Here is a 24,475-nt window from a genome sequence, read left to right as displayed (position 1 = left end):
TCCGAGGATTCTGTTAGACGAACCAAACTGTCATTCAAGAACTAGGGTTAGAATTCGTCTAAATTCAAGTGAAAATTATTTTCAAGCCCAAAACTTTATGGTCCGGACTTCAAATTTTGGCCGGGCCTTGATCCAATATAAAACGGGCAACGTGGATTTGAATTTGAACATGAAGAACCTCTCAACGTAAAATGCTTCACCACCACTCGAATTTGGAATTTCATTCATTCGCAGAAAGATTAACGAAGAGGAAGAAGCATCCAGCTATGGGGAACGCTGGTTCTCCAACACTACCCTTATCAAAGCTAGATATTCCGGTTGTATCCTTTCGAAGAAGAAGTTCGTTCACCCCGTCACCTCTCAGTTTCCGCCATACCCATTTGCAGAAACTCGCTGTTTCTCATAGCACCGTGGAGTTTCCTCGCTTGAGATTTAATGGGTTTGCGTTGCATTCACTTTCGAACGACTACTCTGTTGGCGGTGATCGTCAAATTCAAGAGGAGTCTCTGTCGCCAGAATCTCAAGTGGAAAGCCGGTAGTGTTCTGTTTTTTTTCTTGGGAGTTTTTGTATTCGATTCGATTAAGTGTTTGTTTTATGGGTCTGTTCTGTTTGTTTTCTGGGAAATTGGGACTTCGAAAGTTCAGAGAATTCTGTTATTTTGTGGCATTTGGTCCATGAAGAAAATATGAAAACCGAGTTTATACAAGTCCCAGAATTCAAGTTTATTTTGTTTAATAATATAAATTTTACTTATCTTTGGTGATTTTATTTCTCATTAGGCTTTACTATATGGGTTGATTGAGAGTTCTTGTTATTTGCAATAGAAGTACCGGTTTATGTAATTTCTTGCCCATCTTTTTGGCATATATAAGTAAACACACACACACACAGATAGGTTACAGTGCTTTCGTAATTATGTAGCTTATTATCATGATATTATTGGATTTTTGTTCTGATGTTGTATTTGCTATCTTGTAGGATGTGGAACTGGAAAGGTTATTCGATCCGATATCAGTGTTCTGGGAACAATGGCCCTGCCTTGGTTCTGGTTCATGGTTTTGGTGCTAACAGGTCGACATTATTGACATCATTGACATTTTGCTTCTCATTAGCAGACAACTAATTTCTATAGGTATAAAGGCATATATTGCACCATGTGTTATCATGTTTCGTGTCAAATGCGTGCTTGCTTTGAACTTTTCCTGTGGTTTTGGAACATGGTAGGATAATAATTTGCATCACATGCAAGTCAAAAGAAAACTTGATTTCTAGTTAATAGTTGTGGATGGTCCCGATTCCTATTTGCTCATAATGAGCACACACTCTGTGTGGCTGTGAATATTATACGCGTGTAGCTGAGTTATGCTCAAATTTTAATTAGATATCATAACAGTGGAAATACAATATAATGGGATAAAATTTTGAAGAAAATAACATTTTAATTTCAAATCTATTTCATATCGAGTTTAAATTGGTTGTTTTTTGTGAACCAAGACAACTGGCAATATGAATATATAATTGAAATTGAAATATGAATGGAGTCGGTTTAGTTGTGCATTAAAATGTAAGTAGTTAATTAGCGATTAGAATTTCAGCCTTTACAATCTATGATCATTGGATTCTTTAGTTAAGTAGTGATATTAAGTAACCACTAGTAAATCCTAGCGGCTTGAGGCGTGAACTATCGCACTTAGGGAATCCATTTGTATGGAATGTGCCTTGGCCAATGGGATAATTCAAGGATATTATCCTAGATGTTGGAAATACGGGTCTTTGAAGCTCATTACTATTTGCTTTGAACTTTCATTCTTCTAAAGCAAGAGAATCTATGCATATTTCATTTGTAGGAGACTCTGTGTAGATTCATATTGTGATCATATTGTGTTAAGTCTATCTTGGATAAAGTAAGTGCATCACCTTGCTGTTTCCTTCAAGAAAGTCTATAATTCTGCTTACAAGGCTCAAGTCCAACAAACTTCATGCTTAAGTCTTATCAGAGAAGAGAAAATAGTTGCCAAGTTTAAAATGATTCTGTTTGATTATGATGTCTATGGGTGGGATATTTTGGGAAGATTTTTGATTTTTTAGCTAATATGTAAATACTTTGTATAAGGGCGATACCCTCTTGGTGTCATTTACATAATACGTATTCTTTCTATCTCAAAAAATTGATCTTGTTTGATTATTTGTAGAAAATGTGGCCAGAGATGAAGTTGAATTAATCTTAGCTTTAGTTAGGGTTTAATTTGGTGACATTGTCATTTCAATGTTAGTTTCAATTCCTTTTTTTCCCCCTTGGTACATGATGGTGGTAATGCATGTAATGGCATGAAAAGATTACGGGGGAACTTGATCAGTTAGTCAAGAAGAAACAAGTTATTTTTTAATTTTCATTTTTGCTTTTATCTCAATCAGTTCTGAATATTATGGCCTTGTACGAGTCATTTAGGAGAGATTTTCTCATAATGGTGTAAAAGATTCTTCTGTAAAATATTTCCTACATGAAGAGAGGTATGCAACTGTTTGAGGGATGAATTGGCCAAAATCAATTGAAACACAAGATGCATAATTTATGCACTCTGTGTTTTATATTATAAAATGAAGCATAAGAGAAACTATTTATGGTTCTATTTACCTCACAATTAGTGATCCTATCAATTATTTTCTTTCATTGTTTTCTACAAATCTATAAGCTAGACTTCATCCTTCAGCGTTGACCATTGTCTTCCAAGTTACATTCTTTGCATATATATTTTCTCACTCAGCCAGTAGGCATATGTATGTTTCACTATATGTGTTAGTCAGTCTATATTTTGTGTTAGTTTTCATATTTAATGTGCTTAGTTCAGTTATTTTGGTTTGCTTACTGATTGTCACAGTGATCATTGGAGGAAAAATATACCGGTTCTTGCAAAATCACATCGGATATATGCAATTGATCTTCTTGGTTATGGATATTCTGACAAACCAAATCCTCGTGAGTTTGGAGGCAGCCTCCTCTATACATTTGAAACATGGGCTTCCCAACTAAATGATTTTTGCATTGACGTGGTTAAAGATGAAGCTTTTTTCATTTGCAATTCCATTGGGGGTAATTGCTCTTTTTAGTTCTCTAGATTATATTGTGTTAATTGCATAATGAGATCTGCTTTGGTGCTCAAGGAATTGTAAATTCCAAAAATTGAGGGCTTATCACATCACATGCTTAGAAGATGCAGCCAACAGTTTGTTGCTGCCTTGATGTTAATTGACAAAAGTTAAATTGTGTATCTGGTAATTTTTTTGTTAATTATCAGGATTTTTGTTAAATTCTGATGTCCATCTTCTGCTTTCTTTCTTCCCTTTTTCATGAAACTTTGGTAACTTGTTTCATCTCTTTATACCATTTATTTTGTTTGTCATTTCAAAATGTATTTGCTAGATTTCATTTTTTTTTTCTGCAACATGCAACGTTTTCATGTTTGTTTTAGCATCTATGTACACATGGAACAGCCAAATTATATTACAAGCCTTTCTTTAAAAAAAAAAAGGGAATCATATTGCAAGCCACTTGCATGGAGGAGTAATGCACTCCAGGCTTTTGTAAAACTAAGTTTCTTACCATGGTTGTTCAAGTTTAAATTTTTGCGGGGAACACTTGAGAACTTTTTATATTTTTCAGGATTCCAGCAATATTTGCATGCCAAGTTGCCAACATCCTGCTGCCACAAACAGACTTTGTTTTTTACTTTATTTCTTGTAATAAAGAGGAAAAGGCACCCTTATTAAATGCATTCTCTTTCATAGATCTTGGGAATTAAAGGAGTGCAAATTTTTGTTTCTTCCTGTAGGACTTGTTGGTCTTCAGGCAGCCGTGATGGAGCCACGGATCTGTAAAGGCATTGTCCTATTAAATATATCCTTGCGTATGCTTCATATAAAAAAGCAGCCATGGTTTGGAAGACCTTTCATTCGATCATTCCAGAGTTTGCTGAGGTAAAAGCAACATCTATGCTTTCTTTCTTCTGACTTTCAAGTTAGAGACAGATTGTCATGCTGATGTTGCAGGGAAACTCCAGTAGGAAATTTTTTTTTCAGAGCTGTTGCCACACCTGAGTCAGTAAGAAATATTCTTTGCCAGGTATTCTGAGAATAAATGCCCTTTCTTCTCTTTTATTCTTTTTCTTTTTCCCCTTTTTATCTGTTAGGAAATTTCAGTCAAAGTTTCAAGAAGGAAGTACAGAAGACAGTTATGTATATTTTCTTAAAAGCTACTGTAATCTGTTAGATGTCCAACACCATGTCGTATAAAATTTTGAAAGATCCACAACATATTTTTCCATCAAGCAATATCACTTCACAAGTTCATGACTACTTTTGGAATTAATATCTCCTTTTGTCAGAAGTCAAGTAACTTTCTTGATATTAAATATTTTTTCTGGAAGTGTTTCAATTCGTTTGTCTCACAACCATGTCCTTCTTTCAATCACTTAAGTCCTTTTTACTCCAAAATCATGGCTTCCTTCTCCATTTCAATTTGCCACCGATCTTCTGTAAGATCAACAAGGGCCATTTAAATATATGAAAGGGGTCCAAGACTGAAGGCATTCTTGTGTGAAGTGACTTCCCTTTTTTGTTTTTTTCTGCCATCTTTAATTAAGGGAGCTGAAGGTTTATTGCAAAATAGAGTCCTTTGGGAGGGCAAAGAGAATGAAGGGGTGAGGCACAAAAATTTTCAGGCTCCACCTTGTGCCATGAAGAGATTGATTTCATTTGTTTTGGAATTCTAAACCCAAATGTAATACAGTAATTTTCCAATCATACAACGTAAAATCTGTCTGAATTTACCAAAAAATTTGATTTCTTAATCCAAATTAATATGATGAATTTTTATATTTACCAGTTATCCCGAACTCTTGCTGCTTTATCATCAATTGGAACGGATTGCGGCAATCTTGTGTGAATATTTTATTTATTCTCATGGGTGTTGCTCATCTTTGTTTGCTGCCTCCTATACATATATATATATGGAAAAATTTTTTAGCATGCATAACATGAAGAATCCCATCTTTGACATGCATTTAAACTGCAATTTACACTTCTGGGTCAGTAAACTCTGCCCTTATATGTTTTCACGACCAAAATGAGCTTTTTTGACGCATATAATCTGACCACAAAATGTAACAGCCATGACGAATCATGTGATAAAAGCTGGAAGCATTCAAATGATTTTAATTTTTGACATTTTTAGAGGCTCATTGAGTTAAGCTCCATCGTCAAGATATATGACAATGTGCCCCATCAGGTTTTGCTCTATGAATGCACCTAAGAATAGCAAATTATACACCCCCATCCATGAGAAGAAACCTTGGAGAAATTCAAAATTTACTGTCTTGAAAAAATTTATCTTTGTTGAAACCTGTTTTATTTACTGTGTTTTATATGTTTGTATGTGCCTCCTGGAACTGCACTTTGAAGAAAATTAAAATTGAAAATCACAGAGGGTGACACTAGGGCAGTGTTATTTCTAGGTGGAGAAGTCTGCCTATATAACACATCAAGGATTTATGGGAAAATTTGATCCAATAGGACGCTTTCGATTGTAATCGTACCCTTGGTAATATGATCCAATCGGTTTGTGGTTGACAAGCCAAAGCAATGGAATGCTGCCCTTCCACAAATCGAGTTTGCTTTTAACAGCATGCACAACCATTCTACCAAGAAGGCCCCTTTTGAAGTTGTCCACACCAGTGCTCCAAAATATACAGTTGATTTGATTTGACTTCCTCTCTCTGCTGATGTCAATCCTAGTGCAGAGGAATCTGCAGAGCATGTACAACGAATTCACCAAAAAGTTAGATAGAATTTGGAAGATGCAAATTTAGGTTATAAGACAGCTGCAGAACAATGTAGATGTCTTAAGGTGTTCAAATGGCGTTCAGTGATGGTTTATCTCTGCAAACATCATTTTCCAAGTATGTTCTTACAACAAGCTGAAAGACAAAAGAATTGGTTCCTTCAGATTTTTCAGAAGATTGGTGATAATGCTTATAAGATTGATTTTCCTGCCGATATGAATATCTCTAGTACTTCTAATACTGCTGATATTTTCAAGTACTATCCCCCTAATGAGTTTTCTCTTGCCAACCATAAAACTTGGAGATGAGTTTTCTTCAAGAGGAGGGGATTGATGCAGCACCCTTCTTCTAGTTCAATTCTAAGTGTTATTCCTAGTTCAGTTTAAGTGCTATTACTTTATTATTTTTGATATTTTCTAGTTCAATCTAAGACTTATTGTAGTTTTTTAGTTTTTGATATTTCCTATTTCCAGTTAGATTCTTAGTTTCTTGGGATTTCCTATTCCTAGTCAAGTGCTTCTTGCAAACTTTATAAAAGAAGTTATTTGTTAGATATAACTTAATACAGGTCAACATTATTGTTCAAAGTTTTAGTTTTTATTGTGAATAATCTAAGTACTTTATGTTTGATCTTTTCAAACAAGACTTCCACTGCACCACTTAGGGCGAAATTTGTCATACCACTAGTAACAGATTGAAGAAAACCCCTGTAAAGCTTAACGTCCTTAAAAAAAAAAACAATGTGAAAGATACTGGTATATCACATGGTGTCCTGCAAACTTGACCTTAAACTATATTGGCCTATGCCATGATGCTATAGCATCTGAAATATTGAGCAATAGTTCCGAAATATTGTGATCATGATATTGTAACAGTTTTGTGCACACAAGTATATATAATTTTAACATCCATGAGAGCAAAATGTGATATCCTAAAAATAAATGAAGTGAATATATCCATAGCCTTTCCTAGCTGATATCTTTATTGCGTTGCACATCAGTGTTACCATGACACTTCCCAGGTGACCGAGGAACTAGTTGAGAATATTCTTCGTCCAGGACTTGAGCCAGGTGCAGTGGATGTCTTTCTTGAGTTTATTTGTTACTCAGGGGGCCCTCTTCCTGAGGAGTTACTCCCACAGGTGAAGGTCAGTTTTTTGACCAAGTCCCTGTGTGATTGCTACTATCCTTGCTAGTTTTGGTAACCTTGATTATCTGTTATAATTTGCTTTGTTTTGTTCTTTGTACAGTGTCCTGTTCTGATAGGGTGGGGAGACAAGGATCCGTGGGAGCCCCTTGAACTCGGAAGAGCCTATGGGAATTTTGATTCTGTTGAGGAATTCGTTGTCCTTCCTAATGTTGGCCATTGCCCACAGGTCCCTTTTTTTTTCTCTCTTCCAGGCTGTTGCATCTGTACAAAGCATGCAAACATACAAATGATTCACAGAAAGGAGTATTATAGTGTTTAAGGCTGTTATACCCAGGGGAAAAGTAGTATTTTTGAAGGATTTGGACAAATTTCAGAAACTGATGCCTTGAAAAGGTTTAATTATGCATAATTCTAAGCCATTATTGGGAAGTCCAAGTTTAGGTCAATTTATAGGCCCTGTGTTGATAATTGTTGATGGGGTATATATGCGATCAGAATATAATACATGGCTTAAAGTCATTGTGCTCTCAATATCAACTAATTGTGTTGGCTCTCATTTGTCTTCAAGCATGTGCAGGATGAAGCGCCTCATCTGGTTAATCCCCTTGTTCAATCATTTGTGGCCCGGCATGCTAGACCTCCAGCTGGTGTTTCCTGGAATGACTGATCTACGACAGGTCATTTTGTTTTTATTCCTCTGTAAAAAGATATTCTTTACATGCAAATCTTTTTCAAAACCATGACTGAAATTATACATGTATGTATAATTCAGAGAGCTGTTTGCAACTGTTGGCTAGTTGGCTGTATCTCTTCACTATAGATCTCTGTTTCTGTAATTAAGTTTTAACAGATCTATTCATTCAATACATAATTGACCTTCTCCATTGAATAAAGTTTTCCTGATGACTTGCCAGTAAGTTACAAGTTTGTTGGTGTATATACAGGTCAATTCTGCATGAAACTGGGTGTTCTTGATTTGTGTTTCGAATCCAGTCAATTCTTTTTGTAGATTTCATGTACAGTTACTATTAATGTTGAGTTGAATTTGGTGAAACAGATGGCCAGTTAGTTCATCGCATATCATGTATTTGATGCTTTAGGTGGTTAGATTTTGAAAAGATCCTTTTTTTTTATCATGCTCAAAAGTTGAGAATACTAAACTTTCAGTCTAGACCTTCAAGTACATTGATGAACTATTGGTGATTCATTATAATCTTGCATACATGAAAATAATCTGATTATTCTGAGAAATGCTTTCATGCCCGCGAAACATAGTTGTTTATTTAACCCGAGGGTGGAAATTAGCGGAGGATCATGTATCCGAGGCACGATACACAACACTTGGATTATTCTACTTCTCTTTTCTTGATTTCACCCACACAACTTTAAAATTTCTGTGAGATTGACATTGTGAATACTACCTGATTATTTCGAGAAATGCTTTTGTGCCCGTGAAACAGTGTTGTTTATTCAACCCGATGGTGGAAATTATTGGAGGATCATGTATCCGAGGCATAATATACAACGCTAGATTATTCTACTTTTTTTTTCTTGATTTCACCCACACAGCTTTAAAATTTCTATAAGATTGACATTGTGAAAACTACTTGATTATTTCGAGAAATGCTTTCATGCCCGCGAAACATTGTTGTTTATTTAAAACGATGGTGGAAATTATCGGATGATCATGTATCCGAGGCACGATATACAACACTTAAATTATTTTACTTCTCTTTTCTTGATTTCACCCACACAGCTTTAAAACCCCTATGGGATTGACATTCGTGTTCATGGTAGTTCTAAAACTTTTCTTTACAACATTCTATGGTAATCGTCATTGCTCTTTGGTCAACTCGTAATTAGCCCTTTTATGCTCATGGGTCCAAGTTTTAAGATGACTTGAAACATTGTTGTATGGTAAAATGTTTTAAGTTATTTGCACGAGTCGTAGAATGTATCGGGAGGAAATATGTATTTAAAAATTAATTCTTTTAACTTAAATATTTACCGACAAAGACTCTTGACTAAATCCAATAATTAGGGATGATCTAATTCCTCATAATGAGTAATTAATAATAACAATTACATTGCATTAATCATGTGGGTGATAATTGAATATACTAATAATCAATAATAATAAATGAATGATGTAGAAAATTCAAAATTTAATAATAAATGAGAGGGTAGACCTTACAAAGCATTAAATTAAGAAAATTTAATTATGGGTAATGACATGCATGATTATATATAATTATAGATTAAGCATATTGAGGATTTATTATAAGTGGTAGGGTTTGAAAATATCCCCCCACATAATCATCAAAGTAAACGCACGCCTTAATCCCATTTTAATATCATGAACTCAATTATAATCATCATAATTAACAATATTAATTATATATATTTGATCATTTAGGTGAGCCAGTGGGTATCATTAGTCTTCTTTATTTATAACATCAATTATATACACACACACACACACACACACCCACATGTGTGTGTGTGTATATATATATATATTTTTAATTAAGAGATTTCTTGAATGACCTTTTGGAGAATGTTGAATTCTCTTCTATTCTCACTAGCTATATACATATATATATATGTATATTTCTAATTAAGAGATTTCTTGAGTGACCCTTTGGAGAATGTTGAATTCTCTTCTATTATCACTAGCTATACACACACACACATATATATTTCTAATTAAGAGATTTCTTGAGTGACCCTTTGGAGAATATTGAATTCTCTTCTATTCTCACTAGCTATATACACACACATATATATATATATATATATTTCTAATTAAGAGATTTCTTGAGTGATCATTTGGAGAATGTTGAATTCTCTTCTATTATCACTAGCTATACACACACACACACACATATATATATATATATATATTTCTATTAAGAGATTTCTTGAGTGACCCTTTGGAGAATGTTGAATTCTCTTCTATTCTCACTAGCTATACACACACACACACATATATATTTCTAATTAAGAGATTTCTTGAGTGACCCTTTGGAGAATGTTGAATTCTCTTCTATTATCACTAGCTATACACACACACATATATGATGTGGTACATGATCAAAATGATGCAACATCAATAATAGACTAAAATATATGCTCAAAATTATTTTATAATTATTTAGAAATTAAAAGGTATCTTTTATATTTTATAAGACAGGATATTTCAATAATTTTTAGATGATTGTGTGTGTGTGTGTGTGTGTGTGTGTGTATATATATATAAGAACGGAAGAATGAAATATTTTAACATATCTCATCTTCATCATCTGCCATTGCTTATCTCGATCCATATATAATCGAATATTTCATACATATATATATATATATATTGTATGTTATGCACGTGAGAAAGTGAAGTATCAGAGCAAAGTACATATATATATATATATCGGATACCCATTTATCACACGGTGACAAAATGTTACTGTTAAGTACTATTTCCATTCACAGCATTGATCACAAGACGCCATGAATATATACACACACACACACACACATATATGTATATATATGTATAAATGTACAGTGGGAATTAAGTAGAAAAGAAAAAAGCAAAAGAAAATTAGAGAAACACAAGAACCAAAATGGATATGGTGAAAGAAGCAAAATAGGAAAGTAGAGAGACGTGTTTGGAGTGAGGGCCCCACATAACAAATGGGATATAGGAAACAAAAGATTTCAGAGAAAGTGAGAATCTCCCTTTGACTCAAAAAGAAAACTTGTTTTGCATTATTGTTCATCTTGTATGACCCATCATAACCATCATCCCTCACGTGTCATGCGAGTCCCTACATCTACTTATCATACATTATACATATACCCATCACTATATATCTATATCTATATATATATATCTTTTGTCTATATGTACAAAGAACCCACTTTGGTTTTCTTTCCCTTTCAACATTATTGCTGAAGGTTTGACATGGGCTTTATGAATCTTGGGGGCTCAACCTCCTTCAATTTTCTTGAGAAAATTTACAGTAACCAAGAGAATTGTTTAAATGGTTCCAAGTGATTTCTGGGTTGAGGGAATTTCATGAACAACTTTATCTCCCTTGTCAGCTTGGGAGATAATTCTTCACTGTAATGGACTTAGGAGATTAAGTGCATGTCAAGAAGATTTTCTTTTACCTACCTATTGGGAACAACCTTCTTATATATATATATATATATACTTAACAATTAATTTTATAAAAGATTATACTATTTGCAAGTAAGATTATAGTGATCGCGTCAATTATTCTGAAATAAGTGTTACTATTTTAATTACGGTGTAGTTCATGATATTTCAAAATTTGACGAGATATTTTGTCAGGCATTAAACACATACGTACGACATATGATAAGTTTATGTGTACCGTACTAATAAATAATATATAATATATTTTATCTCACGCATTCAATACACAATCTTTTAATTTTTTCAAATTTCAAAAAGTAATTTTTTTTTTATAAAAGATAAAAAATAATTAGCTCCATAATTATTAAATCCATCTTAGACTTCAATTAACTTGAAATTTACAAACAAAAACCTCTTCTTCAATGAATTTTGGGTCGAAATTGGAGGATTTTTCATTCTTATAATATCAAAAATTTATAATTAGTGTTGCAAAAAGCTTGTTAGAATTTAGTAATTATAAAAAGAAACACAAATATCAAAAGTTATATTTAACATAATCTTATGATGACTAAGTATATATCAAGTCATGGTTGGACATTTGACTACTCATTAAGTTACCTTTTAGAAATCCACCTATATATGATTAAAAATTATAAAATATACGCGCGTGTGTATATATATATGTGTGTGTGTGTGTGTGTGTGTGTGTGTGTACAGAATATAGTATATTAATCTGGAGAGCTTTTAAGAGGACTTCTTGCTTGTATTATATACTGAAACTTTACAAGTTGATTTTTCAGGGGAGAAACAAAGAGAGAGAGAGAGAGAGAGAGAGAGAGAGAGAGAGAGAGAGAAAGAAGGAGAGAAGATGGGTAAGTTCAAGAGGGTTTGTGTGTTTTGTGGAAGTAACTCTGGAAATAGAAAGATTTTCAGCGATGCAGCTCTTGATCTTGGCAAACAACTGGTTTGTACTCCTCCGTCTCTTTGATTTCTTGCTTATATAAGTACAATTAGGGTTTGAATATCTATGTCCATGTGCGTGTATGCGTATATACTGGCTTTGCCTTTGCAGGTGGAGAGGGAAATGGATTTGGTGTATGGAGGAGGGAGTGTTGGGTTGATGGGTCTGGTTTCTCAGACGGTTTTTGATGGAGGATGCCGTGTTCTTGGGTAAGACCTAATTAAGATACAGTCGTACATATGTACATATATATATATATATATAATTAACTAATAATGTAATGAGGGAATATGGGAACAGATTAAGAAATCAATTAAAGAAGGAACATTATTCATGAGAATTTCAAAACCACAACTTGCTCAATTATTGATACGATCAGTACCATATTATATATATATATATATATATTTATGTATTGATCTATATATTCTTAATTTGTGGAAGAACTCGAACGCTGCCAGCTCTCTAATTCTATCGTTGTTAATTAGGTCTATATACTTAGCTTCCTCTAAAACATTAGCTTTATATATATATATATATGTGTGTGTGTGTGTATGTACCCACCCAGAAAGATGATTATATGTATATTATATTACAGAATTACACATGATGTATTAATCATTTAATTAAGCGAAAATATTTGATTAATTAATGATTTTGATTCATTTAATTTGTATTTTCTTGACCAGAATTATCCCAACAGCTCTTGTTTCAGTTGAGGTATATTATATTTAAACTTGATCTCTCCTCCGTTTCTTTCTTTCCTCTTCAGTACATATGTGTGTGTATATATACATCTATATATATATATATGTTGATGGTTAATTACTATCAGATAACAGGCCATGCAGTAGGCGAAGTGTTGATAGTATCAGACATGCACGAAAGAAAGGCAGAGATGGCTCGTCGGGCTGATGCTTTTGTTGCACTTCCAGGTATATATATATATATATATATATATATATATACATACATGTCCAATTATATATACACACACACACACATACAGCTATTTTTATACTCACTAAACAATCTTGCTTGTAGCTAATTAATTTTAATGAGCTTAATGTACAAGATCATTAATTTTGACATATATATATATATATATATATAGAGAGAGAGAGAGAGAGAGAGATGTGTATTAATGAGGTTATATAAGCTATATATATATATATATTGTTGACGATCAGATTATGAGTTTTAACTAACATAATTTTGATCTTTAATTAAATTATTGGTTTCTTGAAAGGAGGGTATGGAACCATGGAAGAGCTGCTTGAAATGATAACATGGTCTCAGCTTGGAATCCATCATAAACCAGTAAGTTTCCTTTAATACTAAGATATATATACATACATATATATATATATATATGTTTGTTTCTGGATTATATATATTATATTGATGAAATCATCAAAAGTATAGAACTTTGAATGGTAGATAATTATTAATTAAATCAAAGTGGCCGTCTAACTTGATGGTATGATTGCTATAATTACCATTATTATTAGATGATGACATATATATATATGTATATATTCATATATATATATATATGCATATATTGATTGATTTTCTCCTAATTACCTACCTGGTAAAACCCATTTGTAAATTACATATGCTTGGGTTTTGTGTGTTTATAATGACTCTAACCCCCTCCACTATTATATATATATATACATATGTATATATATATATATATATGCCTGGTAAACACTAATTAGGTTTGACCTCTTCAATAACCATTCTTTTTAGGAGAAATATGAAACCATTAGATCATACAAGACTGTGTTAACTATATATATAATTGATATTAGTAGTAGCTGGTGCAGGCTGTAAATTCACCTTTTATGATTATATATATATATATATATATGTATATTATATAAGTTATGCATTTATATATGTTTAAACATATTGTGTATTATAGCTTTTACATGCATAGACCAAGTGCATGCATGTTTGAATTAAATGTTAGTCCTATATATATACATGTCTTGTATCTATATATTCATCTTTTCCCCCATCTTTAGAACTCTCTACTATATTTCCTTACAGAAAAGAAGCAGGCTGCCATACACACACACACACACACACACACACACATATATCTATATCTATATATATATATATATATAATATCAAATTAGTTGAATGCTTCGTTTACTTAACACTTGACATGTGCCTATACTTTACATACATCTTTAACAGATACTTGCACCACAATATTTCTGAATATATACTTCAAACCTACAAACACAAACACATACAGAATTCAACACGCGTAATACATATATATATATATATATATACATATCTATACATACACACATATATTCTTTGACAAGTCACCACTTCCTCAATCAATTATCAAAAATCTCTACTATATCTATATATAAATACATATATATTTGAAAATAATAATAATTATTTCTTCAAAATTTATTTATAAATTCGAACGTAAAAATAAAAAATCTGATTAAAATATTATATATAATTAAAGCAACACATTTAATATGAAATTTACTGTTTCAATCACATGTAAAGTTTCATTACTTTTAAGAAATATATATATATATTTTTTTCTGTAAATTCTAGTTGAACTTAGTATTATCAATTAAAGTATGAGAAAATTTCTGCATTGCCATATAGGTAACATATATATATATATATATATATGTATGTATGTATGTATGTGTGAAACCAAAACCCTAACTTGGGGAGTAGTCACATGGGATTAGAGGAAAGAGGGGGGGAAAAAGAAGCCTGAGAGAGTATGAAGTGGTGGTGACGTTTTACATGTAGTGGTGTTGTCGTTTTGAGACAAGTTGATATGGAAAGCATAAAGGTGCTAATCAAAATTCCCAATCAACAGTTGAGATTTTCAATCCCACCTTCAACTCTGTCTCCTTTTCTGGTCCCTCTCTCTGAGCTTGACAGCCTTCCAAAATCCAGACAAATCTGGCCATGAAATTGACTTCACAACCATTTTCTTCTTTTGGTTTCCCTAACTTTTTTGTGGGGAAGAAGAAGTTGGTGACTGCATACTATTATATATATATATATATATATATATATATTAAACTGTTATTGTGGTTTCTACTATTTTTTATTTAGAGATAAAGATGGGGGGGGGGGGGGGGGAGGGGGTATGTTTGGGTTGAAATTATAATTTGAAGAAATGAAAAAATTAAGCTTCTTTTTTCCCTCACTTCTACCAATCCAAACATGATGTAATGCAAATATATATATATATATATATATGTTAAAAAAGTTGGAATCTTGATGAACTTGAGAAACAAAACAACAGGTGGGTCTGTTAAATGTGGACGGATATTATGATTGCTTGCTTGGATTATTCGACAAAGGTGTAGAAGAAGGATTTATCAGGCCTCCTGCAAGAGATATTGTCATCTCAGCAAATACTGCCAGAGAACTCTTACACAGAATGGAGGTATCTTATCTACTTTCTTTATCTCTTCTTTTTCCTTTGTTTTTCCTTTTTACCAAATTCAAGATCTATTTTCTTTTTTCACAAAAGAAGAAGAAACAAATTTCTGGGGCAATTTTACGTGCACTTCCTGCAGGAATATATACCCCTGCATGATCAAGTAGCATCGAGTCAAAGCTGGAATATACAAGAAAACAACCATGTAGTAAACTCATAGCACCTGTCTCTTTTTTTCAACTCACTTCAGATCCCAGCAAACAGAAAAGGAATTTTAAGGATTTTAATTGTTGTTGTACTATCTCTATAATCTATATAAGTATTGATGACACCGGATGGGCAAAGGAAGAAAAGAAAACCATACACTCCGATGCTCTGTAAGATGACTCTGATATTTGACACTGCTAGTCTTAACAGATTCGAATTCGATTATGCTTTGGAAGCCGAACTCCAGTTACTGATAAACAGAAATCAAGGGCTAGTACTCTCTGATTTCAATTTACCTAGTCTGCCGTTGGACCATATTTCCATTTGCATGCTCATTTTGCAGCAGATTAGAACTGCATTTAAGAGTAAACATGGAAAGTGTAACATATATTACGATAACTATGATTCATATATTAAAATTCATTAGACTTGTGTCAAATTATCTTTAGCAGAAAATAAAAAATATATTGACCACATCCTCTGGCAGAAAAAGTACTAAGGAGTAATCTATACTCCATTAGTTTGGCCAAGATATATGCAACTGAAGTAAAAGGTGACACTGATTTGAATGATAATCAAATCAATAAAATCAGTTAGCAAATTCGGCCATAGAATTCCTCCAGAATCAAATGTCACTTTACATAAAATGAATCATACATGACACATCACAACTATCATAGCAACTGTAGTACATTACAGTGAATCACATCTACAACCAGTCTGGGATGAACAAAAGTAGTATAACACGAGACAGAAGGGTAGCAGCCGCGTTGATCCTTACAACCTCTCGTCATCCAGGCTTTTCTTTCTTTTGCTCTCCTTCTCTCAGTAATTTCCACATTCTTGGTTGAGGCTCCAATGAGTGGAGGTTTTCATCAAAGAGGGATATTCCAAGATTGTTATTGCCTTAAAATGAATCTAGTTATGAGTTTGTTGTGGAAGACTTAAGCGAGAGGCCTTCAATCTCTTAATGATAATGGCTCGCTAATAGAGAATCCTCCAACCTCCTTGTTAAGGGTTTGTTATGAGAGAACTCCTCAATCTCCAAGTTAGAAAGAACAGATACTTTTTTTTTTCCCTACAATAATTTCTGCTTACTTCTTATTCAGATCCGTTTAGCATTTATATAGAAATTATTTAGATAGTTTCCAGGACATTGGCAATTTGTTTAAGGAATTAACCAACTACCCACAACATCTACATGATAGACTTGTTACATATAAAACTGTCTCGAAGCTCACAGCCATAGGAAAAACAAGATTGAGATATAGCAAGAAAAAACTGAAATGAAGAAAACAGAATAATCTAATCTGCTGAGTGCACTTTCCTTCACTGAATGTAATTCAACCATGTGCCCCCTCCCTGAGTTTGCCATGTGTGTTTCTCTGCTAAACCAGACCAGAAAATTGCCTACAACAAAGATGCAAGAGCCTTCCGGCTGTGACTGGTGGCAAGCGTGCTGGCATTGAACAATGAGAAAAGGAAGATACAAAGACAGGTTGTGGATTTTGGGTGAGAAAAATGAATGTAGAAATAGAAGGATAGGAAGATTAACTAGAGTGAGCAAAGAGTTTGAGATTTGACCAAAAGAATTGAGAAGTAAAATGAATATACCTCACATAGTAACCAAAAGATCTAAATGAGGATAAGGAACGTTTGTCTACTGAAGATTTGGCTTCCAAGCAAACTTGAATTGGCAAGTAGAAAGCAAATGGAGGAGGTCTCATGGAGACAAAATCCAGTAGTTAGATGGATAAAGAAGGGAGATGGAAAACTTCAACTGCATGGCAAATCATCATAGGAGAATCAATTACGTGGAGGAAATTGATATAGATGGCTGTTTGGTGAAGGGTAATTAACAACTGAGGGAAGGAGTTATGGGATTCTTTAGCAGGTTACACCATGATCTAAATTTCATTGAGGAGAAGATTCTAGAGGAACTCATGCAATATAAGAATGATAAAACCTCTGGACCTGATGGTTTTAATATGAGTTTTCTACATAAATTTTGGCATGTGATGAAAGAAGATATTATTGGGCTTTTTAAGGAGTTTTATGAATCTGAGTCTTTCGTTAAATGTTTAAACTCCTCCTTCCTGGTTCTTATCCTAAAGTTGAGGGAACAATAAACATAAAAGATTTTAAACATATCAATTTAGTAGGGTGTGTTTATAAACTCATTGCGAAAGAGTGTCAGTTAGGAGAATGGCGAAAGTGAAGAGTAAGGTGGTGGAAGAGTGTCAGTATGCTTTTGCAGGAGGCAAACAGATTCTGAATGCAGCCCTGGTCACCAATAAAATTGTGGATGATCCACTTCACAAAAATAAAGAGGGTGTTTTATGCAAGCTGGACATAGAGAAAGCCTATAATCATGTAAATTAGCCTTTCTTGATTATATGTTGAGGTGACTAGGCTTCGGGGACAAATGGTGCAAATGAATCAACTTATGTATTTCTAAAATTTCTGTTGCAGTTATGGTGAATGGGTCTGCCTTTGTCTTTCAATGCCTCTAGAGGTCTTTATTTTTTTAGACAAAAGTATAGAAAATATATTGATGTGAAGGCGCCAAGGGAGCGCTGCTGATGTACAAAAAATTTACCAGTCAATAATCTACAATTGACCCTAAATCGTCAAAATGGTTAATGTTATGTTCCAGTACAGCGGAACCAAAAAAAGTGGAGCCATTTGTTCAAGATATTTCCAAAAATTTCTTCCTTGCCATGCTCTGTTGTTTCTTTCATTCCAAATTACCCAGAAAATAGTAGATGGTATAAGTTTGAGCTTCTTGTTCTTCTTACACACAACTTCCCAGGCGAACAGTTCATCTTTTACAGAACCAGCCATTACCCAGCAAATGCCAAATAAGTTGTGGGACACCACAGCAGAAGGTGGTTGTTGGTTTCGGAGTTATGCTTGCAGAGGAAACATCTGTTAGTTAGAGTAATGCCTCTTTTTGTGAGGTTATCAATGGTTAGGATGTATTCTTTGGATGCTTCCCAAGCGAAAAAAGAAATTTTGGTTGGGGCTTTTGTCATCCAAGCCATTTTAGCAGGAAAATCCCCTCGGTTCATACTGTTATGGCCAGCAAAATGATTGTAGAAGGATTTGACACTGAAGGACCGCTATTTTCAGACGACCAAGACAGTTTGTCTTCATCGTTGTTAAGCTGCATGTTCTCTAATAAAACTAGCAGAAGCTCATATTCCTCCACTTCTCAATCTTGCAAATTTCTGCTAATCACCACATTCCAACCCATACCATTATTTCTGTCAAAAGCTTCCTCAATAAGCATGTGCTTATCCTTCGATAAAGCATAGATTTGAGGGAAACGTGTTTTCAGGTTTGTATTACCTCTCTACCCACCACCCATTTGGAGCAATCAAGAACCGATTTGTTAGCTAAAGAGATGCCCTTCCGTAAACTCATCCCATGCTTGCTGTGGTCCAGCATTTTTTGATTCCATCTGCCGTTCTGGTTCCATTTGCAGTCAACAACTCTTTTCCACAAACTGTTGTTCTCTTGAGGTCTTAGACAAGGTGATCCCTTGTCCCCTCTTCTATTTATCATTTATGGAAGCTCTCAAGAAACTGTTATTCAGGCTAGAGAGTTGGAGATATATGAGAGATTAAAGATGGGTGAAGGTGAGCATATGGAGGAGGCATTCACCATTTTTTTTTTGCTGATGACACTTATTTCGCGAATTGGATGAGAGGGCCCAACTTAACTTAGATGCATTTTTGCTGAGCTATCAAGTGGTGTCTGTACACAATATCAACCGAACCAAGTTTGAATTGGTGAGACTAAGGCTTGGGAAGAATGCTACCAAGCTGGCAAGGATTTTGGGGTGTTGAAGTGTGGATTTGCCAATCAAATACCTGGGGATACCCTATGGTGGCAGGGTTCAAGAAGAGATTGATCGGATGGAGAGAAACCCCTATCTAAAGGGGGGAGATTCACTTACAAAAAAACAATGGCTAATATACCCATTTATTATATGTGCCTATTGACAATTCCTGCGAGTGTAACCAAAAGACTGAAATCAATTCAATTTAAATTCTTATAGGATGATACGAAAGATAGGAAAAAGTTTTACATGGTGGCATGGGATGAGTTAAAAAGCCTATGTGTCAGCAAGGGTTGGGCTTGAAATCTTTGGTGGAGGTAGATGTAGTTTTATAGAGGAAATGACTTTGGAGGTTCATTAATGAAAATGGTAGTCTCTAGGAGAGGGAAGTTTGGGACCGTGGATAAATGATGGTAGACCAGGCTCTCACCTAGAACCCCTACGAAGAGAATGTGGAAAAAAATATACATGTACAAGAATAAATCCTAGAATTGTATCAGCTGGAGTGTTGGCACTAGGGACAAGATTAGCTTCTGGCATGATGCCTGGTTAAAGGGGAGGTCACTCAGAGAACAATTCCCTTAGATATATGCTACTGTGCGGTATAAGAATGTGCTAATTCATGAGTTCTATAGTGGCATTAGGGGGAAAGTGAATGAGATATAGAAGTTATAAGAAACCTCCAATGACTGAGAAATTAAAGATAATTAGATTGTCCTCTGTACCCTTACTAATGCTAAAAGGTTTTTTTCCATCGGATCTTTCTACAAACATTTTATTAAAAGTGATGTCACAACACCAGTTTTTCCTATCGGTAAATCTAGAAGGTTAATATTCCACCTAAAGTTGCTTACTTTGCGTGGTAGGCACGCCGATGGTGTATTCTTACTTTCGACTAGTTGATCGGGAGAAAGAAAATGTAGGAGAATGAGTGATTTTTTATGCAAAAGGGAGGTAGATCATGCAATCACATCCATTTGTGGTGTTTGTTTGTGTACAAATTGTGGACCCTTACTTGTATACTACTACTAGGCATCAATCGGCTGATGGCTGGTTTGGTGAGAAAAGAAATTTAGGCGTGGAAGGGTATTAGTGGAGTGAAGAACATTTTAGTCTCACTTCCTTTTTTATTTTCTTGGTAGTGTAGAAAAAGAGAAACATAAGAGCATTTGAGCGGGCAGAAAATGCTTCTGAAAGGGTTAAAAATAGATGGTTTCAAACCTTGAATTTTTTTTATTACAAGTCATTCTCTTTATTCATTGGATGTTCTTAGGGACCTTATTGACATATCGATCTATTTCAAAAAAATTGGCATATTGATCAATATGTAAATATTTTTGCACATACAATCCCCTTAATACTTGTGAATGAATCTTACTATACTATTTTTATTAAAAAAAAAACCAATCTATTTTTTTTAAAAGAAAGTCCACCTATATAGCAACTTACATAAATGTAATTGCAGCCTCCAACATCGGATTCAAGAGGCCACCAAGTGACCATTCTGATGACATGCTATTATACATCACTTGGTTTGGCTATTTTTCCAAACCTATAAAACCAAATTGCCTATTATCTTCTGAGTCAAACAGAAATGACTGAATAACAAACAGAACTTCCAAATTTTCATCAATTTGGTTGGTTAGTTTGGTTTAACGAAAAAAATTCACATCCCTCAAGCTACTACCAGGTAAACCATCTATAATGTTTGGTATGCTTTATTTACTTGCTTCTGCAGGAATAATGCTTGGTGCGATTAACACTAACAATCATGTATGCTTATTTGGATACTTATATAAATTGCAGTCAAATACTTAAGGGTGCGGTGCTTGAAGAGATACCTCTATAATACTCAAGTTCCTATTTCTAGAACTGCTACTCCTATTCAAAGAGAAAAAAGAAAGAGAACGAAAGCTTGAACACTCCCCTAAATGGACAACCAAGATTGCTCTCTGTCTTTCAATCAATATATGAAAGATCATATAGCCAATATGACCTTTAGGGAACGCTCCTAATCCTAAAGATCTATAAAGACGAGTATGGTTCATTGTTAGTTCCCTAAAATATGAAGTCGAAAACCAAGAGTATAAAGCTACTAAAAAGAAAATTCATTTATATGAAAACCTTGAAAAATTGCTGTTTACCATATTTTACAAATAGAGGCTTTCGTTGATCCACAAAGATTTTAATCATTAACAGAAGACAGAAAAGAAGTATATCAGTATGTGCCTGAGATGAGCTCAACAGCATCATTTCTAACTGAATCAATAGAGTAAGACATAACAACATATATGAATAAACTTATGGAACAAAGAAACAAGAAGTACCCCCAACCTGGTCAGCAAGTATTAACACCATCCTTGCAGTCCTTGGTCAAATTATAAAATGTTTCTACTCGTGTCTTTGCCCTGTAGAGGACCTCAGTATCCACAGCAACTCTCATGTATCCATCAAACTCAACTGGCCTTCCATTGTTTAGAAGCATTGTCTCATTGTACCACTCACTTGTATTACTCCATAATTCCTTGTAGTCTTCAAGCAAGTGAACCTTGTACTGAGATCTCAGTTTATCAAAATAATTATAGAATGGTTCATTTGTGGCAATGTATAAATTCCTCCAAGGCTGGATAATTTCTTTAAGCTTCGCTAGGAGTGCATCTGGTGATGTATCAGCATCCAAATGTGGCCAAAGCTCCTTGTTCTGTGCCTTCTCTCCTCTAACCACATGAACTGCATCAAAATCCCAGTCCATTCTTCCACTAATCTCTGAAACTATATTCATCAACCTCTTAGATTTCCACAGTGCATGCCATGGCCTTTGGATGTACTTTGCTGCTTCCCCTTCACACACTCTATACCAATAGTTATCAGGCTCAGGAGCATCAAACTGCCTCCATAAAATCGTGCTTTTATCCTTCATAAGTTGCATTGGCGTCACCTTATAAGTCTTAACCTTCTTAACTGGTACTTTCCTTTTATGGGTCCGATCCCACTTCTTCCAATCTCTCAAGAACTCACGGTCCTCCACAATTGGTACGACTTCCTTAAGATGTTCAAAATCAAAATAAAATCTGAAATCCTTTCCATCCTCATCCTTATTGCTTGGATTGTAGGTAGCAGACAAGCATACACTCAAATCCATCACAAATGTCCGATTCAAATAAATAGCCTCCCCCAAGCCACACAAGTAACTCCATAGATAATGATTCATTCCCTTGCAGTAATCACCACCACGAGAGTAATACAAGTACCTTCCCTTTCTAAAGTTCATTTCTGATCCCAAACTTGGGATTGTGTCATTGATCTCGGGATCAGGAATTGGTGGAGCAATCTTGGCATGTCCACCGGTTTTTGTAGAGTTCATCCTAGGTCGCCGAGCATTGACACCTGTATGCCATCCACTGGCAAACACCACTTTATAGGTACAATTTTCTCCAAATCCAAACTTAAACCTCCTAAAATCCCTATACCGCCTCCAGGACTTCTCCTTTTTGTTCCTAAACCTCCAAGCCACATCACACTCATCTGGCTTCGAACCATTAACTGGAGTTTGATACTCCAAAAACACAATAGACTTGAAAATTTTCAAATTAAACTTCTCAACTGCAATCAGAACTCGCGGGTCCGAACAATTAACAACCCTTAACTCCTCACAGTCTGAGGACCATAGGGACAAATTACCGATATTCTCTTCTGATTTCTCAATCACTGTTTCAGTAATTGGAATCACGGCCAGGGCCGGCGGCACTGCCGGGGCAGGCACCAACTGTAAATCCTCACCAGTTTTGAGGATAGAATTGTCATTCTTGAAGGTGGCATTTTCAGATTGAGTCAGAAGCTTCGTAATAGCTGGAGCTGATTCCAGCCAGGGATCTGGGGGTTGATAGGTGATGGCAATTACAGTAAATATCAGCACTGAGAACACAAACACTGAGAAACACAGATTGCTTATCAGTTTTATGATGTTTTGCCCTATTGGCTCAGTGCTTAAATCGGATTCCTTCATGGGTTTTCTACAATGTGGAAAACCCAGTTATCAGATCCAATTAGATCTCCAGATCAACGCAGAAAACAGTAGCTTTGGGTCAGAGGAGAACCAGAAACAAGAAAAAAATTCAAACAAGTCAAAGAAACTCGAGTTAATGTTCACTCACATTTGACTTAATTCTTTCATGGGTTCCTCACTTCCATGACCACAACTCAACCGGATCTTGCAGTAAACTAAAAAAGAAAGCTGATTGGTCGCCCAGAAAACGAGAGAAAACTAATGGGAATCGGAGTGAACCTTGAAATGGAAAGAAACAAACGGAGAGAAAGACAGAGGGATTAGGGTATCACTCACCAGATCCAGAGCTTGCGCTGGCGTAAGAAAGCAACAATGGAGGACTAACAGACACCTGACAATAATTTTGCAAACCTTAATCCGAATTAACGAGTGATTTTTTGCAATTGAATTTTGGAAATTGAAAAGTAACAAACAGCAAAATCGTAAAGGTTAAACCTTTGGCTGGAAGAAAACCTTCGTCTACACTCCTAGTGAGTTGTTGACAGCTCGCTCTGATCTTTGGTGCCACGTCAGCGTCGGTAGATTTGGACATCCTACTGGTCGGGCCCACCTCGTGACAGCATCAACGAGTCAAACTAGTTGCCCGATTTTAGTAGCCGGATCGTGCGGCCCATATTTTTTTTAATTTATCAAATTATTTCAATTTTTGTTTTTAATAAAAAATTATAAATAACATATTTTATTTTATATAAAGTTCAAAACTTATAACTAAAGAATAATTTTAATAATATTAAAAAAAAGATAAATAATTTAATTTATTTAATTCATACAAATATAAACAATAAACATCTAAAACAAGGAAA

At 34.5% G+C, this 24,475-nt stretch overlaps 3 protein-coding genes across 10 annotated transcripts; 2 read left to right on the top strand and 1 right to left on the bottom strand.

The window, feature by feature from the left end:
• The first annotated feature begins 71 nt into the window (after positions 1–71).
• Positions 72–7,871, top strand: LOC110809566 (alpha/beta-Hydrolases superfamily protein). 3 transcript variants are annotated; one of them, XM_022035436.2, is made up of 8 exons: positions 83–535; positions 980–1,072; positions 2,881–3,092; positions 3,832–3,976; positions 4,049–4,121; positions 6,839–6,985; positions 7,088–7,213; positions 7,565–7,871. In XM_022035436.2, the coding sequence occupies exons 1-8, from the start codon at positions 192–194 to the stop codon at positions 7,652–7,654; spliced, it is 1,230 nt and encodes a 409-aa protein (XP_021891128.2). In that variant the 5' UTR covers positions 83–191; the 3' UTR covers positions 7,655–7,871. The 3 variants fall into 3 exon arrangements, with proteins under 3 accessions (XP_088062885.1, XP_088062884.1, XP_021891128.2); XM_088206759.1 differs by having other exon boundaries at positions 72–535; positions 6,860–6,985; positions 7,088–7,871; XM_088206758.1 differs by having other exon boundaries at positions 77–535; positions 7,088–7,871.
• Positions 7,872–11,849: 3,978 nt separating this feature from the next.
• On the top strand, positions 11,850–15,997 carry LOC110809516 (putative cytokinin riboside 5'-monophosphate phosphoribohydrolase LOGL1). Of its 5 annotated transcripts, none has more exons than XM_022035382.2 (7): positions 11,851–12,110; positions 12,219–12,316; positions 12,797–12,827; positions 12,943–13,042; positions 13,357–13,427; positions 15,418–15,561; positions 15,652–15,997. In XM_022035382.2, exons 1-7 carry the CDS (start codon positions 12,015–12,017, stop codon positions 15,712–15,714), a joined length of 603 nt encoding a protein of 200 aa, XP_021891074.1. In that variant the 5' UTR covers positions 11,851–12,014; the 3' UTR covers positions 15,715–15,997. The 5 variants fall into 5 exon arrangements, with proteins under 5 accessions (XP_021891071.1, XP_021891074.1, XP_021891073.1 ...); XM_022035381.2 differs by having other exon boundaries at positions 15,649–15,997; XM_022035380.2 differs by having other exon boundaries at positions 11,853–12,110; positions 15,695–15,997.
• SUB1 (calcium ion binding protein) lies at positions 15,744–24,130 on the bottom strand. Of its 2 annotated transcripts, none has more exons than XM_022035375.2 (2): positions 21,941–24,130; positions 15,744–16,115 (listed from the first exon to the last, which is right to left on the bottom strand). In XM_022035375.2, exon 1 carries the CDS (start codon positions 23,610–23,612, stop codon positions 21,945–21,947), a length of 1,668 nt encoding a protein of 555 aa, XP_021891067.1. In that variant the 5' UTR covers positions 23,613–24,130; the 3' UTR covers positions 15,744–16,115; positions 21,941–21,944. The 2 variants fall into 2 exon arrangements, with proteins under 2 accessions (XP_021891067.1, XP_021891069.1); XM_022035377.2 differs by lacking the exon at positions 15,744–16,115 and having other exon boundaries at positions 21,700–23,827; positions 23,949–24,130.
• Positions 24,131–24,475: the final 345 nt, after the last annotated feature.

This window comes from Carica papaya, chromosome 6 (assembly GCF_054855325.1).
Source record: "Carica papaya isolate Zhongbai chromosome 6, ASM5485532v1, whole genome shotgun sequence".
Classification (NCBI taxonomy): domain Eukaryota; kingdom Viridiplantae; phylum Streptophyta; class Magnoliopsida; order Brassicales; family Caricaceae; genus Carica; species Carica papaya.
Note: the sequence above shows the minus strand (reverse complement) of the source record. Positions and strands in the feature narration are given on the sequence as shown.